The 18841-nt window shown below is 41.2% G+C and overlaps 1 protein-coding gene across 2 annotated transcripts in view; it reads right to left on the reverse strand.

Moving 5' to 3' along the window:
* syngap1b (synaptic Ras GTPase activating protein 1b) overlaps positions 1-18841 on the reverse strand; it is a 92638-nt gene that overhangs the window by 8784 nt on the left and 65013 nt on the right. For both annotated transcript variants that reach the window (XM_087778983.1, XM_087778984.1), the window contains exons 5-20: positions 17248-17369; positions 15122-15275; positions 14333-14431; positions 12715-12954; positions 11580-11915; positions 10708-10852; positions 10492-10636; positions 10194-10430; positions 8716-8917; positions 8460-8653; positions 7951-8152; positions 7070-7654; positions 5731-6177; positions 4822-4986; positions 4177-4388; positions 496-568 (exon numbers count right to left, since the gene is read on the reverse strand). In XM_087778983.1, the coding sequence (XP_087635109.1) occupies positions 496-568; positions 4177-4388; positions 4822-4986; positions 5731-6177; positions 7070-7654; positions 7951-8152; positions 8460-8653; positions 8716-8917; positions 10194-10430; positions 10492-10636; positions 10708-10852; positions 11580-11915; positions 12715-12954; positions 14333-14431; positions 15122-15275; positions 17248-17369 (3558 nt within the window). The remainder of the gene's footprint in view (positions 1-495; positions 569-4176; positions 4389-4821; positions 4987-5730; positions 6178-7069; positions 7655-7950; positions 8153-8459; positions 8654-8715; positions 8918-10193; positions 10431-10491; positions 10637-10707; positions 10853-11579; positions 11916-12714; positions 12955-14332; positions 14432-15121; positions 15276-17247; positions 17370-18841) is intronic.

Below are 18841 nucleotides of genomic sequence, written 5' to 3' on the forward strand. Positions count from 1 at the left end.
TCATTGTGTGTTTTTATTTCGGTAAACTTAAATAAAATATAGTATGAAATAAATAAAATATATCATGAAATAAATTTAAAAGTATATATAAAATTGTCCTATATATATTAATTAAATTTGAATAAATGTCTTATTTAAAACTTAATTAATTTAACTTAATTTCAATGTATATTGTTTATTTTTTAGCACTCCTTTAAAAGCGTCCTCAGAGAATCATTGACAACATGAATGTGAGTGAAACGTGAGGACAAGCGTGAGATGAGGCAGCCGTGTATCATCGAAGACAAGTAAGATTTCCAGAGCTGCTCAGCAGCTTCATCCAAAGATCAGGCCAGCCTTGAAAAAACCTCCACTTGTTCACAGGCCAACACGAAGACTCACGGGTCAAGACCAGAACACCCAATCATTCAGAAGCAGAGGGAGGGAGCGGAGAGAGGGTGAGAGGGGTGAGAGGGGTGAGAGCGGCGAGGCGGCGGAGGACGGGGAAGCACCAACCTGTTCAGGGAAAATCCTGGGTTTGGGCTCGATCACTGGTCCTACTCTCAGCTCGTCCTCCACTGCCATCAGTCTTGAAGCAGATAAGGGAGGGTTGGGGGTTTGAGGGGGACAGAAAAAGAAGGAGAGAGAGGGAGACCATCAGGAACCCACGAGGAAACTGGTGGAGGAACAAGATGAATCAAGATCCTGCCGGCTAACACTTCCTCTGTGACCAGGAACAATTTCAAACACTAAACTGTGAGCAACAGCACTGTTCCTGCAACGGCCGGTCATCGCCCAGCAGCCGCCATGTTTCTCACTCAAGGTCAAGAGACTGGTTACTGATGTGACCGCTCATGTTAACCTTGTGTTATCTTAGTCAGGATGAACGACCAGGGAGGTCGTTCACCTTGACCCAGAAGCAACGCAAAGGATAAAACAATTACATTTGTTTGCGGGTCTTTGAGTCACCTCCACCCTGAGATAATGCAAGGTTAAACTAGAAGAGCACTGCGTCAGCGCAGCCCTCCTCCAAGGAGCTCATTTTATACGCAACATATTTTCAGCATTAAATTGAAGGCCATTGTGTTTCTTAAAGCTACTCAACAAATGTGATCCAAAGTGACATTTTTACTTGCATACATCAGAAAATCTCAACTTGAACACACAACTCATCTGAAGGTTGACATTAGGCATCCAATGAGTAAACAAAATGTACTTGAAAAAAGAAATAAAGTAGAACGGTAACACTTCATGTAACAGGAAGACACACAACAGATTCAAATGAAGTTGTTTAATACAACACAAGACAAATATAACATTTTATAACTGAAGAAAATACAAAATGGCAATAAGAATTCAATGTTTCACGTGGTCTTGGAGCAAATTAATGACAAAAAAAATAAACATTTTAGTCACCTGTGGAAAGTGCAAATCTAGAAAAAACATTTCGAATCAAGGTTGGATTGTGACATGTCAATCAAACTCAAATCATTTGTCCCGCCCTCCCCTCTCTGTGAGTGGAGGTGTGGTTCCAAGGAACAAGCTTGCTCACACCACTTTGAAGAACATCATGTCAGTTTACATCTCTGGAAGAGGAGTGGAAGACACATGATCGAGGGTAAAGAATGAAAACCCGCAGGTGAAGTTTCCAACAAAAGTGTTTGGAGGTTTTATTCTGTAAACGATACAGATGTAGATGTTTTTACAAAAGAAGACATCCCGTCCCCCGGACAGATGAGATGAAGAAAACATCAAGAGATGATGGGCGACGAAGAAAATCTGCACTTCTTGTTTGGTTACTCTTGACAGCACAGAGCTGTTACAGAGGCATCTGTCTGTGACTCAGATCAGCTCTTTATTGTCGTTAAGCTACGATTTGCTCAGTATATACTGCTTTATCTGGATCACATGACTCTCGAGTAATGCTGCTACATATAAGTCATTCAATTACACACGTGCATGTTTTTAAAACATTGTAAGATATTTCACTTCTGTGGTTGTTTTTAAAACATTTTAAAGATATATATTTCCACATCTGTGCTTGTTTTTAAGACATTTTAAATATATTTCAACATCTCTGTATGTTTTTAACCAATTAAAAGACATATTTTAATGTTTTTAAATAAATAATTTAATGTGTATCTTATTTACATATTTTAAAATATATGTATTTGTGTTGCTGGTGTTTTTCATCACAAAAACTAACCCTGTAGTCAATCAAGTATAATTCTAAAAATTGAAAATGTTAAAAAAAAAAGTTAAATATCTACAAAAAGTGATAAATCATGTAAACAATCAGCAATAAATTAACAAAATGTTAATATAGCTAATGCAGTGAAGCTGCCACACAACAGAATTTGCTTCCAATAAGAGATATAAATCAAACAGCTACAACTTGTACCAAATATCAACACAAAAGACTAAATAAAAATGGGTAAACAATAAGATAGTATCATTTAGATATAAAATATGTGTGTAAGCTAATGTAGCTACATTTGCATAAGCTAGTGTTTTAATGCTACGACCAGTAAATGTGGTTTTGAATAATCAACATAAAGTGATATTAGGGAAGATTTCCAGCAAAGAAAGTCACATAAAGTGTCATTTAAGACCTTCAGTAAATATCAAAACCTAAAGGTAGTTCAGCCTGAACTTTGATTTGAAGTATGTAAACACCATGTGAATACAAATCCAGTAACTATAAACAAGCATTAAAAATGTACATTAAAAAACAATGCCTTGATATAAATCTTCTCATATGTAAGTGTCTTAATAAGTCTTGATTTAGGCAGTTATATTTACAAGCAAAATACATTACTACATTTGGATAAATACTAAGAATATAATGATAAGATTTTTTCGAGTTACAAACACTAAAATATATATTAAAGCTCATAAGTGTTTTCTTACGAAAATAAATGTTAATATTAATTGCTGTCAAAGTAGATTAAGAATCTCACAAACTCTCCTGTCATATAAAAATGATTTCTTTCACCTCAAAACAAATCCATTTCTTGACAGATGGAAATTAGCAGTGCACTAAATCTGGTGCAGTTATCTTTTTAATGCAACTGCACATTGTCCTTTTAAATAAACTGAAACTTAAACTGATCTAGATATGATGACGATTCCAGTCTAGAATGAGGAAGCTTCTGGCTTTGCTTCTGTGGGTTTTTTCATTGTTGGTGTTGTCAGAATTCCTCCATATAAAGTACTCAGGTGTTGATCTCTGCATCAAACCCACGCTTTCTGCAGTCTCTTGGGTCGACAGGAAGTTCCTCAAAGTGCGGATCAATCTTCCACAAACCTCCAAGTCCATGAGTCTCTGTGGGGTCGATGTAGTTGGAAATAGCAGTGCAGGAGGTTTTTGGAAGAGTAGCGTCTTCATCCCACAAAGTGCTCAGAGTCTTCCTCACATTTCCAAAGTCCAGACTTTTAGAACTCAAGTTTCCTGAAGAGCTTGAGGTCACCTTGACATTTTGATCATTTTTGAAAAATAGTTGAGAAAAATACTGTGTTGAATGCTTAAAGTGAACAATTGAGTTTTCCTCAGATTTCCTCAATTCAAAGCCATTTTCAATTTCTGTTTCTATCTTGTCCATTATTTTTATTATTGAATCAAATATTACAGTTTTTTAAATAGTTATTTTAACAATATTTCCCATTTATTACCTCTCCTGAGGAAAAACATTTTTTTCTGTGGCTGAATTCAGTTTTCATTTCACAAGTTTAAGTTCCCTTTATTTGTTTTAACCGAAACATCTATATCATTTATAAAATATTCTACACTATGATATTATTTTTATTTACTGCAATGTGTAATTTCCCTTATTCATTTTCGTTTCGTGGTTATAATTGCATTATTATTGACAAAGATAGGTTTACAATATTTTTTTCGTAACTATTTCCCGATATGAATTTAGTGAAGGAGCATTAATCGACCATCTTTCATCTCCAGTGTCAAAAACAACGACTCTCTCGTCAACAAGACTCGAACAAGAACAGAAATTGTGCTTCTGTAAATATTCATCACGGTCAACAGGTTTCTGAAGTTAGCATCTGTTAAATGGTTAAATAGTTAGCATTCATAAACACGTTGAGACAGCACGTCTACTTGTGTGAGAGTAAGACACAGAAACATTGTCTCCCCACAGACGCCTTCATCCCCCAATCCCAACAACTAAAGCCTCCATTTACCTGCTAATTATTCCTTTAATTTGGGAGTCTTTCTCCACCTGCTGTATCCGTAGTTTCCGCTCACTGTCCTCCAGCCGGTTCTGGTACTGCATCAGGATCTTGTTGGTCTGCTGCTCTTGTGTCAGCAGCCTCCTCTCGTATTCCTCCAGCTTCTTGTGGGACATCACCAGACGCTCCTTCAGGCAGTTGATCTCCTCCTCGTACTCCTTCACCTGCCGAGGAGAGACCATCACTTACACAGGAAATATGTGTCAACCTCAAGGTCGTTTTAGGTTGCCACAAAAGCTGGACCATGAACAATGCTTCTCAAGATTGTGACGGGAACATCCACAAGCTTCGTTTTCTCACAAGCATAGATTAAAATGTCAATAGATTTTGTATCTGTTTAGAATCCTTTTTTTTGTTCTTTCCTTTCCTTGCCTCTTTTTTCCCTTACTTCTTTTTACTCTAATGAACTCGCTTTTTGACCTTTTATTATTTCCATTCATCTTCTCTGGCTTCTTCTAATAGGGGTTCATACTTGTTTATATAGACCTTCTTGAGCTTCATTTCCTCCAGTTTTATACCAAGACCCTCGACATTCATGGTGGCTGATGGACTTCTTCGACTCAAACGTCCTTTCGTTGAAACACTCCCTCGACTTACCCTGTCCATGCGGGACTCATCCATGCTCTTCGAGTACTCCTTCAGCTTGAACTCTTCGCGGTCGATTCGGGAACTCTCAATGTCAGCCGACAGATGAGGCATGTTGGAGACCCAGGCCACTGTCCTCTCGTTGGCAGGCGTCGCAGGGTTGAGGGTGGATGGTGTCTGTAATAAAATGTTCAAGTTTCACTTTCACTTTTATGGAAATATTCTTCTTTGTTTCTAGTATATTAAATGTGTCAAACTTAAGGCTCCAAATCTGGCACACCGACTGAAGAAAAATGGCCCAAAAAGGCTACGAAACACATTGCAGAGACAATTAATGTATTATCAAATTTTAACTTTTCCTTAAAGGTCAACCACTTTGTTGATTCAAGTGTCTCTTAAACTGATCTTGGACCTCTATTGAACTCATCAGTATTTGTATGTTTGTACAAAACTCTCTTTCAATTGAAATATTTGTAGGAAAATGTGCTTAAGCCCAGTCCACTGAAATGGCATAGTTTTTCTGGAGATTAATTTTCGTTTTCCATAACCACACCCACTCTGCTGTAATTGGCCAAACATTGAGGTTTGTTAAGCCGCGTCATAAATCCCGGAAGTCTCTACACTCAAGGGACTTATAGTATAAACAAAGCGAGGCGTGATTACAGCTGGCTGAAGTAGTAACTACATTATTACTCCACCCGTAACATCTTATTTGCCGAGATTTCAGACGGGGGAGAACTTTGTAAAGTAATAATTTCAAATCATCATCATGATGAGGAACTTACTGCATCTTGAAGAAAGGGAGTTTAACATTTGAAATATGTGAGTGAGTCAGGAGTGTTTTTCACATTAGATTAAAAGAATATATTACAGGCACTCTCCTGACCTGTGTAACCTTCATACACTCTGCTGACAGAATACCTGTTTGGTCATGTTGGGCTTGAGCAGATGCTGCTGCTGCTGCTGCTGCTGCTGCGGTGACTGCTGTGCGCTCTGGCTGGTCGTCCCCTGCGGACTTTGGTTTTCCCTGACAGAGCTCTGCTGGTGAGGCAGGCCCGGCGCCGTGTTGTCTTTGACGGACAGCTGCCGCGCCCCGTGCTGTCTGGCACCATACCCGGACTCGGGTGACTGCAGGAGATTCCCGCTCGGAGGTCGCGTTTTAGCCGGAGCGGCGGGCGCGGCGGCGGCACTGACGGACAGCTGATGAGACGTCTGCGATTTGACACGTTGTGCGGGAGGCGGGGGGGCGATGGAACTTTGGCGCATGGGATGGACGGTGGTGGGGGGCGTCGTGGCCAGAGACGAGTGGGAGGTCCCTGTCTGGGAGGCCATGCCCATCATCTGTTGCTGCTGCTGCTGGATGTTGTCCTGAGGGAGGAGAGCCACAATGAGGGAATGTCTGCTCAACAACCTTTAAAGTGTTTATTGGCCAGTAACCAGAAGGACTTTAAATGTGTCCACATGCAGGTGTCTCTGTACAGTCACGATCTGTGCAGTAAAAAGAAATCTAATGGCTTTTCGACTTTCTTAGACTTAGACACATTTTATCGTCATTCAAGCATCCACAAGGGAACAGAGAACGACAATTTGTTGCATTTGCTCAAGACAAAGTTAGAGAAAAGTGTCAAGATTTAAAGATACATGTGCATATGTACATATGTGCAATGGAATAAGTAATGTGCCGAAAACAGTTAAAATTAGAGACAATTTCAACATTTAAAATTCCCACAAGAACTAACAGAGATTAAAAATAAGTTAATCAACAAAATCACAACCAAAAGTGCTATAATAAAGTCAATGTACAGACAAAGTGATCTTGCAGTAGATTATATATAGCAAGTGTGTATCTGAGACTGGATTCGAGATCAGATTGACTTTGATAGTCTGATAATGAGAGCGAACACACAGCTGTAGTGATGAGTTCACTAAGAGAGAGTGAGACAATGTGAGCATGGTGTAAAAATTCAAGAGTAGAACCATTTCAAGTGGTTTTAGTTTCAGTTCAAGAAGGTTTCAAGTCCTACCACAGCAGCTACAAACACGTGAAGAATAAAAGTACGGGAGTGAAAGTTATTGTAAATATGTCATATTCATCAGTCCGATTATTCATGTCATGTCTCAGGCGATATGGTCTAAAAATAAAAGGTCTTAAGAACAGACAACCATTGATAACACAATTCAAAGAAACTTTGACTTTATATGGACAAAAAAAAAGAGAAAAAAACTGTAGTCATAACTGTAGTACTAAAGAGGTTAATACCTGCATGTGTATAGACATCTGCCTTCGTCCATAATCGGCCCTGGCGTAGTCGTCGCTGTAGCTGTGTGAGTGGATGATGTTAGGTTGTCCAAGGTGACCGTCCCTGGTCCTGAGGGTGGACAGGTCCTCACTGCGAGAGAACCCCCCGTGGGCGAACTGTGGGATGTAGGTCGGATGAGAGGGGTCGGGCTCTGGGGCCAGGAGCAGGGGTGCTGGGGGTTGAGCCCTGCTGTGCTGGTGGTGGAGCTTCTGCTGTTGGGGCCCGTCAGCGGTCGCCAGGTGAAAGAGAGGATTCTGGAAGGAAAGCGGGTAGCGCATGGCGGCGGCCTGCTGTTGCTGCTGCTGGGATAGCGAGTCGGTGGTCGTGCCCAGCTGGCTCAGCCGAAGGCCGCCGGACATGCTGGAGCCGCCGGAGCCAGCAGACATACGCCCCCCGGCCCGCAGCTGGCTGCTCAGGCCCGACCCCAGGCCGCCACCGCCTCCGCTGCTCAGCCCTCCGAAGCTGCCCATACCGGCGATGGAGGCCTGGGAGGAGTTGAGCATGTCCACCGACTGCAGGTTAGACACGCTGTTCATGCGGGAATCCTGGAGGTCCATCATAGATTGTATTGACACTGAGAAGCTAAACCATCATGAGAGGCTATCGGGCCTTCAGCTGTGATCATGAGAGAAGGCCACGCATGGTATGGGTGAGGGAGAGAGCCGGGGTAACTGCTCGCCTCAAAGTATTTCCCAGGAAATACCGCTAGGATGGAGGTGAATAAGTGGAGGAAAGCGGATGATAAACTACAGCTCAAAGGATGGAGGATTCTAGAGCGTCACATGCAGAGATTGCTACAGCTAACCGCGATTCACCGGACGTTTAACGTGACCGAACTCACCTTGGGGTCCGGCTCTGTGATGTCGGAGCTGCTGGTGCAGTAGGCCGGGCTTGACCGGGCCAGAGGGGGGCGCGACACGTAGAACATGTCTTTGGAGGGTGCTCGGTGGAGGTGGTCCCTGTCCTGGAAGTTCATCTGGGAGCGTGACGGCATGATCCCCCCAGTGGAGGTCGGAGAAGGCAAGCGAGTGATATCTATAGAGCTGGAGAATAAATTAGACAATAAGTACACCTCATCTTTCCCCAACATTTAACTCTATAACTCGAAACCAGGGGTCACCAACTACACAGGATAAATAAACATTATAATGAGGTTTTAGTTTACAAATAATAATACAAATAGTTTCTAGTTTAAATAAAGGAAACAAAACAAAAAAAAAATGCTATTCAACTTTTTCTTATTTTACTCACTAAAGGTTTCTTTCTATGAAAAGTTAGCATCAGGCTGTGGCCCCTAAGAGGTCATTTGGTGACCCCTGGTTCAACCTTCAACTCAAGCTGAAAGCCGACCTGTTTAGATCCCTCATCATAAAATTCTGGAACTCGGACGAGATCCCGCGGTTGAAGCTGGGCCGCGACAGCAGCCTGTCGCCCTGGACCCGGTCGGCCTGGTGGCTGGGCTGCCGCTGCAGGTGAGGGTTTCGTAGAGCCATGCTGATGTCGTTGAGAAGCCGAGGCAAGGGCCCCAGTTTGATGATGGCGTCCTGCAAAGACACAAAACGCTGTCATGATTGTCACTCCTGTTATGGCTTGCTGCTTTTAGTACCTTGCTGAGCTGAGCCATGACCTCCCACAGCAGACTGTGCAGGATGGACAGCTCCCTCCCGAGGTCAATGTAACCCTCGAAGCCGCCCGCATTGCCGACACTGTCCAGGTTAGAGATTTCGTAGAGGAACTGTTGCATGGAGCCCCACTCCATCTCCAGGAACTCATTCATGAAACACATGTACTCCTCCTTATTGCCGAACCTGCCAGGATGGAGAGACAGAAAGTATTAATAATAATAATAATAATACAAGCACTTAAGGACATTGTAAAAAAAAGATTGAAAATCATCATAAAAAAACAGGAGTACAACAGACTTTAAAAGTAAAGAGATCAGCTGAACACATCCCGTGGTGGCCATACAGGGAGGGGTTGACAGAGGAAGATGAGGAGAGTGTTAGTGGAGTGTTTATGTGGCGGAGATCGGTCAGGTAGGGGGGACAAAGTTGTGGAGGGCTTTAAAAGTCAAGAATACTCAGTACAATAACTCCTGGAGGATTGAGAGTGTTGACAATAAAGTTAAGAATAACAGTTATAAGTTCACTTAGAGGGAGTTAGATGAAAGGAAAGCAACGTTATAAAACTGTGTGGAGTAAATTGTAATGCTAATTTAGGTAATGTTTATTATTTGGAATTATCAGTGGTGTTGTTATATTCAAAATCATATTCAAAATTCTTTGATCTATGTTCTTTATCTTTATCTTTAGACTTAGATTGTGTCATCTTGTTCTTTCTCTTTATGTTCTTGTTCTGATTTTATTTTGATTTATTTTTTATGAAAAATTGCTGTATTTTCTGTGGCTATTGGAAAAAACAATTTCAATAAAGTTTTACCTTACCTTACCTTATAATAATATTGTAGCTTGTGCAAGTCTGTCTGTAACATAGTTATATCTGCCTCAGCAAAAGTTTTTTGCAAGCGACTCTGAAAGTGATTTAATTGAAGTATCAAGAATAAACCGTCATCATTATACATCTTGGGTCAGTTGTTGACTTAAGGGTTCAGTAAGCCATGATAGTGTTAAAACCGGTTATTGGCTGCTCCTCTTAATCCAGATTCTTGATATGCCTCTTTTGCAAAGGCTTGTCTTCGCTCTACTCAACTCGACTCTACCTGGTTTATGTTGCGTATCCACCGACGGTACGTCAGGCAGAAGTTAGTTTTAGCACCTGCTCTGCTCTAGTTCCAAGCAACCAAGCCAGCACTTAAAAGACTTCGACCGACTGCCACCACTGATTGGTCAGAGAGTGACTTCACAGTGAAGAGTTGAGAAGGAAGAGAATATGTGCAAAAAGTTATTCTGTTTGTGGAATCCAGACCTTTTTGTGACTGATAAGCAAACTATTGTCCCCAGGGTTCACTGCAATTTCACGCCTACGTTACAACGACCAACTGTGTAGTGGAAAAGCACCAATAATGACACAGAAAATAATTCATTCTAAACTCTCAACACGAGACGGACACAAAACAGGACTCACTTGGAGAAGTTGGCCAGGTTCTGCACCACTTTGGCGATGAGGGTGAGCGTGCGGGAGGTCTGCTCGTCGGGATATTCCTGGGTGAGGTTGAAGAGCGACGGCGACATAATGGCGGGACAAAGGAAGCGCAGGAAGAGGGAGCCACTGATGAGGCGGTCGGAGATGTCCTCGCGACCCCTCTCGGCGCAGCGGACCCTCCAGGAGGCAAACACTTCCTTCAGCTCTCGCGGGAACACGCTGCGACACGAAAGAGTGAATCACACTTGGAATGCTTCCCAACACTTTCCCCACCGCTTACCACTGGGAATTGACGATTTTGCAGAGAGCCAGTTCGCAGCACATTCGCAGGTTGGCTTGATGGTCTGGCAGCACAGAGGGGGGCGTTCTCATGGGGTCCACCTCACAGTTCTCCTCTGACTCGTACAAGGCCCTGATGAACTCCCCTAAAAACACGATTAGAGGTAACACCTGGTTTGACAGACATTTCTGAATCGTAGAAGTGATAAACTCTCACCGATGGCATCCTTGAGGTACTTGTGTCCGATCAGTTTGAGGTACTCTTCTATGGCTTTGGTGGCCAGAGTGTTCTCTCTGAAGATAAGGTGTTCGCGGTCGATGAATCTGTCCACTTCACACATCGCCATGTCCGACAGGAAGTCCTGGAAACGCCAAGCCTTTTCTTGAGTGTCATCGAGTTAACCCGGATCTCCTCATTAACCCATGAGTCACAAGCCAACAACTCACAAATCAAAAGTCTGCACAAGTTGAAAATACTCAGAAAATTATGGTTAAAGACATTTTAAGAAGCTTAAAAACAGGGAAAAAATACCCTTTGAATAGAACAATATAAGTTTAAAACAGTGAATTGTTAAAAATAAATAAGGCTAAATAAGAAAAGATAGATAAAGGAGAATAGATATATACAGTATACAAAAAACGTTCTTTGACATTTTCCTTTTTTGCATACAGGACAAAAAAACGAAATAAATTAAAAAACAAAACAATTCAATAATAATAAAAAATAAAAATAAAAATAGAAAGAAAACAAAGGGACAATACAAGAAATCAAACAACTCACCCACCCGCACCCTCCCCGTATCCTGGCATTCGTAGCGTAACTTCTAGATACGTTAAAATAATGAGTAGTACTTTTAATGAGTAGTACTTTTAACCACTCTCAGTCGGGCAGAACTTGCAAAGTTTTAAAATATAGCAAAAAAGGTTCCCAAATACCAGAATAGATATTTATAGAAAATACATAAAGCAATGCCAAATTTAATTTAGTGTATGTTAAAATATAAGTACTGTTAAATATAAAAACATTTCAATCAACAGCTTTCGCCGAAAGCATGAAGGGAAGGAGAAGTAAGGCTATGAATTGTTTACCTTTGCCTTCCCAGTGCTCTGCAAGATATGCACCAACGCACAGGCCACCTCCTCTTTGCTCTTCACGCTCAGAACCGGCTCCAGCACAGCGCACAGCGTCCTGTAGTTATTGGTGACGTACTCGGCGAACTCTTTGTAGAGCTCCATGGGCAGGATGTTCATGGTCTGGAATCTGGACTTGAGGCGCAGGGACGCGTTGATGATCTTTCCTCCTCCCACGCCGGCGCCCTTGGTGAGGACGCTGGGCTGGATGACGGGGTACCACTGCTCCACGAACTGCCTGCCAGTGATGCTGGAGATGGGGATGCTGACCAGGCCGAGATATGTGCTCTTTTCCTGGACAGCAACATGAGAGGTGCTCAGAAACAAGACTGGCTTTTTGGGTGGTTTGGGTTTGCTCTTGACCGATGGGACGCCGACGCGTCGAGTCGTCATGAGGTTTGTGTTGAAATTGACTTGTCAAACTGTTGCCGTACAAGATGGCAGCAATGAAGTGAAATCTAATGGCATCAGAGACAGTTTCATCCAAATCTTTTTTACCCTTTTTAATGCTTCCATATTACATGAAGGTTTTGACTTTTCACTAGTTTAAGTCCCTCCTCACGTGAGAGGAGATCACTGAACAAACTACTGTCCATCATGGATGATGACAGTCATCCTCTCAGCACTGTCATCAGTGAGCAGAGAAGCAGAATGAGTGCACGAATGCTCCTTCCCAGATGCAAAACAAATAGACTCAAGGACTCATTCATTCCTCTGGCTATTAAATTGTACAAGTCTTTGTATCCTTTGTCTTTGTTATTTTCTTTGATCGATGATCTTTATCTTTAGACTTAGATTGTGTCATCTTGTTCTTTCTCTTTATTTCTCTTTGTTCTTGTTCTTATTTGATTTTGATTTATTTTTTTATGAAAAATTGCTGTATTTGCTGTGGCTAGTTGGAAAAAAAACAATTTCCCGAAGGAGACCTCCTGAGGGATCAATAAAGTTCTACCTTACCTTACCTTACCTTATTAACCTACTTGTTTAAGCGTTTGTTTCTGCATGTTTCTCACATGATTGCCCAGTTTAACGCTGCTGCTCCAGATTCTTCAACAAAACACTTTGCTACCTTCTTGGATCTCCACGACCTCACCTTGCGTCTCTTCTTGTCCGTCTCCTTGTACAGGTGAAGGCGAAGGTTCCGGACGGCGGGCAGGTTGTTGAACTCGAAGTGCTCCCCCCAGAAGACCGTGTCCGTGCGGGGTTTGCTGGTGGTGCGGGCGTACAGCATGTCGTCCAGACACAGCTCGCAGTAGTAGCGCTTCTTGGCCGGCAGCTCTCGCGCCTCGATGATCCAGAGCTTCAGCACGTTGTCCACCCTCCGACTGTTGTCCTGCGGCGTCAACCACACCGATCATTAGCAACAGAGGACAAAAGTCTGCAGGAGTTGATGACGACAGAAGAGGCCATTGATGAGTCAACTCCAGAAACATCAGCAAGACAGCGACGCACAATACGATAAAAGCAGCCGAGAGGAAGAAGTAGCAGCAGACAAACAACACAAAGGCTGATAGATGTGCGACAGACAATGGCAGATCTGTGGAAAAATACATTCCTTCAAGATGAGACAAAAGCTAAATCTATCGTCCCCCATGGGAGGAGGCGACACTGAGTCATTCACTTGCTGAAGAGCCATCATTGAGAATGTAGATGCTACCATCAGAGCCACGCAAAGATCCGATCCAGGGGAACCCAGAGCCAAACCATGGCTTAATTAATCCTCAATGTGAGAGCTACAGGCAGCTGGCCGCTCAGTTTGCTGGTTCAGAAACTCCAGCAGCAGCAGCAGGTCCTCACTATCCTTCTGTTCTCCTCCAGTACAGACAAACTCGCTGTCTTCCTCTTAATGGTACCAAACCACACGTGTTCGGGAAGCCGAGGAAAGTTGAAATGAGTTCTGGTGTTATTGCAGAGTCCTTGGAGCAACCGTGACTCAGCCGGGACCCCGACAGGCCGAGCATCTGGACCCTGACTTTCATAGTAGTTCAAGTCCCTGGGTGCTGTGAGGCACGTATGGAACATCAGAATAATCAAGCGGAAGATCTCGCAATGAAAGTCATAAGAAGGACATGAGGAAGTCTAGTATCTTACGTTGAACCTTAATTTAATAAATCAAACGTCTGCATGAGTTGAACATCCTGAGAAAATCATTACAACATTTTAGAAGCATAAAAAAGCGAAGTTAACTGTAAAAAAAAAAAAAAAACACTTTTACTAGAACAATTCAAAAGTAAAACTGTGAATTATTAAAAATAAATAAGGTTAAAAAAGAAAAGCTTAATAAAAGAGAATACATATTTTGGCAGGTTCAAAAAGATAATGCAATGCCATATTAAATATATGTTTATATAAGTACTGTTAAATACAAAGAAATCTAAATCAAATCAATATAAACAAAATGAACTCAAAAATGTTCTCAAAATATTTTAAATTATAAGTACTAATTATTTATTAACATATATTATAAGAACTAAATCTCAACAAACATGTCTAGTGTAAGGTCCGGCTCGACTGATCCAGTTAATGCGTGAATGTTTGAATCCAGCACTTTAGTGAGGCGACCCTGAGCAGACACACACAGACAGGAGGATGGAGGTCACACAGAGAAATGAAGCGCCAAGTTCAATTGAAAACACACAACAGCAGGAGACGGGGAGGAGAGAGAGAGACACACAGACATGGTTCTGTTCTTCCTCTTTCTCTCCCCTCACCTTGTTGGGCTTGACAGCTCTCTGCAGGTTCTCGATCCATTTGTCTCTCTCTGCTGCTGAGCGACACGCAAAGCACTTGGTTCCTGAAGCCGTGGTCACCTGAGGTCACAGCCAGCTGTCAATCAACAGGTCATGAAGGAGTGTTCAACCTCCGGCATGCTGCTCTAGTGCAGGGTATTAGATGTCAGGGCCATAGTGTGTGCGTTTGAAAATATACACCTCTTATTCGGTATTTCACACACGCATGCACACACAGAGTCAAATATAAAAAAATATCAATCAGAAATCAATAGTATGAAACATTTGAAACATTTGATTGCCAATTATAAACATAGGTAAAATACTTCTTTAAACATGTGACAGGTATTGTAGCAAAGCGATTTGTGACTGGAACAAAAGTAAGGTAAGGTAAGGTAAAACTTTATTGTGCAAGATTTTTATTAATATATATTTTTGGGAGAAATCTGCAGAAATCTGAGCGACACAAATTACAATAAATCATAGTTATATCAGTTCAAAAAGCTGCTGTGTGTGTCTGAATCTGTCTATACGATAAAAACATAAATTAAGATACATCCGATCATTTTATTTTTAAGATGACAAAAATATTAAATAATGAAATGAATATAATAAAACTATTGACAAAAAATCAAATTCTGAATGAAAAATGTTTAGAATTATTACATCTTTACTTTACTTTACACTGGACCAGTCAGCTGATCAACACCTGAGCTGACTCAGCAGTTGTTCGTCGCGGTGACGGTGAGTTTGGGTGTCGGCGCTCCTTACCTCAAAGCAGTACTCTTGGCCCAGGATGCTGGAGTGGACCGGTTTGATGATGGCGTCCTCGTCCAGCGTGAGGTCCAGCGCCTCGGCAGCACTGCTGGGGGAGAGCAAGGACTCATGGGAGTGGGACTCTTTGAAGCTCTGCATCAAACGGGTCCTGAGAAGAGACAGAACGAGTCAGTGTTTGGGCCTCTGACTAGATCCACTAAACTATTAGACCCTCAGCGGCTCCGACTTCAGACGCAGAACCAGAATGTTGATAAAATAGAACAAACAGAAACTATAAAAAAACTAACATTTATTGATCAACTGTCCATCTTCAAAATCATCAACAACAGCTGCGGATAAACACTCAAAGTCGTCTCTGTCAGAGTCCATCAATCAATCACACGCAAACACACACAAACATAGATACTCACAAAGATTGATATACACACCCACACAGAAAAACACTTACAGACACAGACGTACACAAAAAATACACACAAAAAGGCATACACTCCATCCTAGAGACACACATACTTACAGACAAACACACAAACAGAAACACACACACACAAACACTTACACACACAAAGAAATAAGCACAGAGTCACACACATTCAATCAAACACAGATAAACCCTCACACACACAAGGACACAATCACACAGAGCCACACACATACAATCACACTTACAAAAACACTTACACACACTTAGACATAAGCACACAGAGTCACACACATACAATCACACTTACAAAAACACTAACACACACAAAGAAATAAGCACACAGAGTCACACACATTCAATCAAACACACAAAAACATTTACACACACGAAGACACAAGCACATAGAGCCACACACATACAATAACATTTACACACACAAAGACACAAGCACATAGAGCCACACACATACAATAACATTTACACACACAAAGACACAAGCACACAGAGCCACACACATACAATAACATTTACACACACAAAGACACAAGCACACAGAGTCACACACATTCAATCACACTCACAAAAACACTTACACACACAAAGACACAAGCACAGAGTCACACACATACAATAACACTCACAAAAACATTTACACACACAAAGACACAAGCACACAGAGTCACACACATACAATAACATTTATACACACAAAGACACAAGCACACAGAGCCACACACATACAATAACATTTACACACACAAAGACACAAGCACATAGAGCCACACACATACAATAACATTTACACACACAAAGACACAAGCACACAGAGCCACACACATACAATAACATTTACACACACAAAGACACAAGCACACAGAGTCACACACATTCAATCACACTCACAAAAACACTTACACACACAAAGACACAAGCACAGAGTCACACACATACAATAACACTCACAAAAACATTTACACACACAAAGACACAAGCAAAGAGTCACACACATACAATCACACTCACAACAACACTTACACACACAAAGACACAAGCAAAGAGTCACACACATACAATCACACTCACAACAACACTTACACACACAAAGACACAAGCACACAGAGTCACACACATACAATCAAACACACAGACACAAGCACAATGAGTCACAAATATGCAATTAAACACATAGACAAATACACACTGACACAGACGAAGACACACACACACATACATACATTCACACACACAGAGGGACAAACAGAGACACTCATGCACTTTCACACACACACACACACTCACACACACACACACAGAGTCCGACCGGGGAGCAGCAGGAACAGCCAGGTGTGTCGCAGCAGCAGCAGAATGTCGTGAGCTGCGGTCAATTGTCGCGTCTCTCCGTCGACTCGTGAACCATGACACTCATCAACCGAGGCGAGATTTCAAGAAGAAAGAGAGACGCGGAGAGAGAGACAGAAATAGACCCGGAGGAATGAGTCAGATGGCGGTGGAATACAGAGAAGAAGAGGGAGGAGGAGGAGAGTGATTGACAGACAAAGTTAGAAGGAAAGATGAGACACTGCAGGACCAGGACTGTAGTGCTGCACTGATGAGTTCAATGAGAGGGAGTGAGACCAAGAGAAGTTTGTCGTGGGAAATAGGCTCCAAGTTTAGTGGTAATGTACATCTGACTCACCTTTCTTGGTCGGCACTGCGGAAGCGAGGGAGGATCATGTGGCGGAAACTGCTGCTTCGGTCCAGTTTGGGCTGACTCTTGGCCCGCTTGATGGAGCCCTTCAACCTTCTGCTGAGGAAGCTCTGCGGCGAGGACGAGGGCGTGAGTGAAAGACAAGATGGGAACACACAAGTGATGGGACAAGAAAAACAAAAACACTTTTGTTATCAACGGGCATCAAACGGATGTTCACTTGCCACAAAGCTGCGGAGACGCCAGGCAGCCGGTAGTGGGCAGCAGAGCGCCGCCCAGTCCAGAGTCAAGCAGCTGGTTCGGCAGACGACACCAGGTCATTTAACGGAAAATAATGCAGTGAAACATTAAGGCCATCTGGAATATATGCAAGATATTCTGCAGCAAGGTGAACAAATAAAGTTTAAAAAATACCATGTTAATATATTAATAAAACCATAGTATAAGCTGTGTTTTATTATCTAGTTGCTTATTTGAGTGATTTGAAAATTCAAATATATTTATGTTTTTATTTTAAGTGTTGCTATTTTTTTGTATTAAATATTTGAAATAAAATGTTCGATTGGATTTGGTTTTTTTATATTCTCTCACTTTCTTATAATTCTTCTTAAAGTAATGTTTTTTTCATTAAAGTATATACATTTTTTCATTTTCAACGGTTATTTGGAATTGTATTTTTCTTCAAGAAATGGGAAATATTTTATTCTATCTATCTATATTTAGTTTTTATTTAATGAATCTCTTTATTCTAGGTAATTTAATTCTGATTATTTATTTCTCATATAAGGACTTTTTAAGTTGATGTACAAATTTTATTTTCTGAGTAAGTTTCTCTCCTTCTTTTAATATTTAGTAGCATATGTTTAACTGAACAAATATTGTTGATCCATCTATTCAAGGTATGTATTACCTTTAATGTATATTATCATGTCTTGTTTGATGTCTAGCAGCTTTAAAGTGTTTCTATCTATTCATATATTTTATTAGTTAATAAAGGTCAACGATAAGAATTTGAATATGACTTCTAAAATGACTTATGTATGATGATGATTTAGGTCTTAAACATGAACACTGATCATGATTCTCTGCAAGCATGGCAACATAGAAAACTGCTGTTGGCGACGGATGTAGAAGCTTTTATCACGGCTCGCTGGAGTCTTGATTTCCTAGAGTTATGACTTTAGGACGACAAATCAGAGGATGTTAAAGATCTGATGATGAGTGAAGGCTCCATCTGCTGCACGTCTCTGAACAACTTGATTCATCGTCCACATTCTACAGATGTATAAATCCAAGAGGAAGTAAAGCGACTGATATTTCCCATTTAATTGTATGCGTATTTGATTTAGATTGAATTAACTGGAGGGTGTATGCAAAACCATTTGTTTATTTAAATAATATACAATAATAAATTATATATTTTAAATAATAAAACAAGTATTGCTTTTTTTTTAATTAGTTTTAGAAGTTGTTTTACTCTTAGTCAATTGAAACAGAATCAAAGATAGAATAGATCCTTTAAATTAAATATATTATTTATTTATTGTTTTTGTTTATTAAATATATATTGTATATCAGTATT

This window comes from Callionymus lyra, chromosome 17 (genome assembly GCF_982586985.1).
Source record: "Callionymus lyra chromosome 17, fCalLyr1.hap1.1, whole genome shotgun sequence".
NCBI classification, from domain to species: Eukaryota; Metazoa; Chordata; class Actinopteri; order Syngnathiformes; family Callionymidae; genus Callionymus; species Callionymus lyra.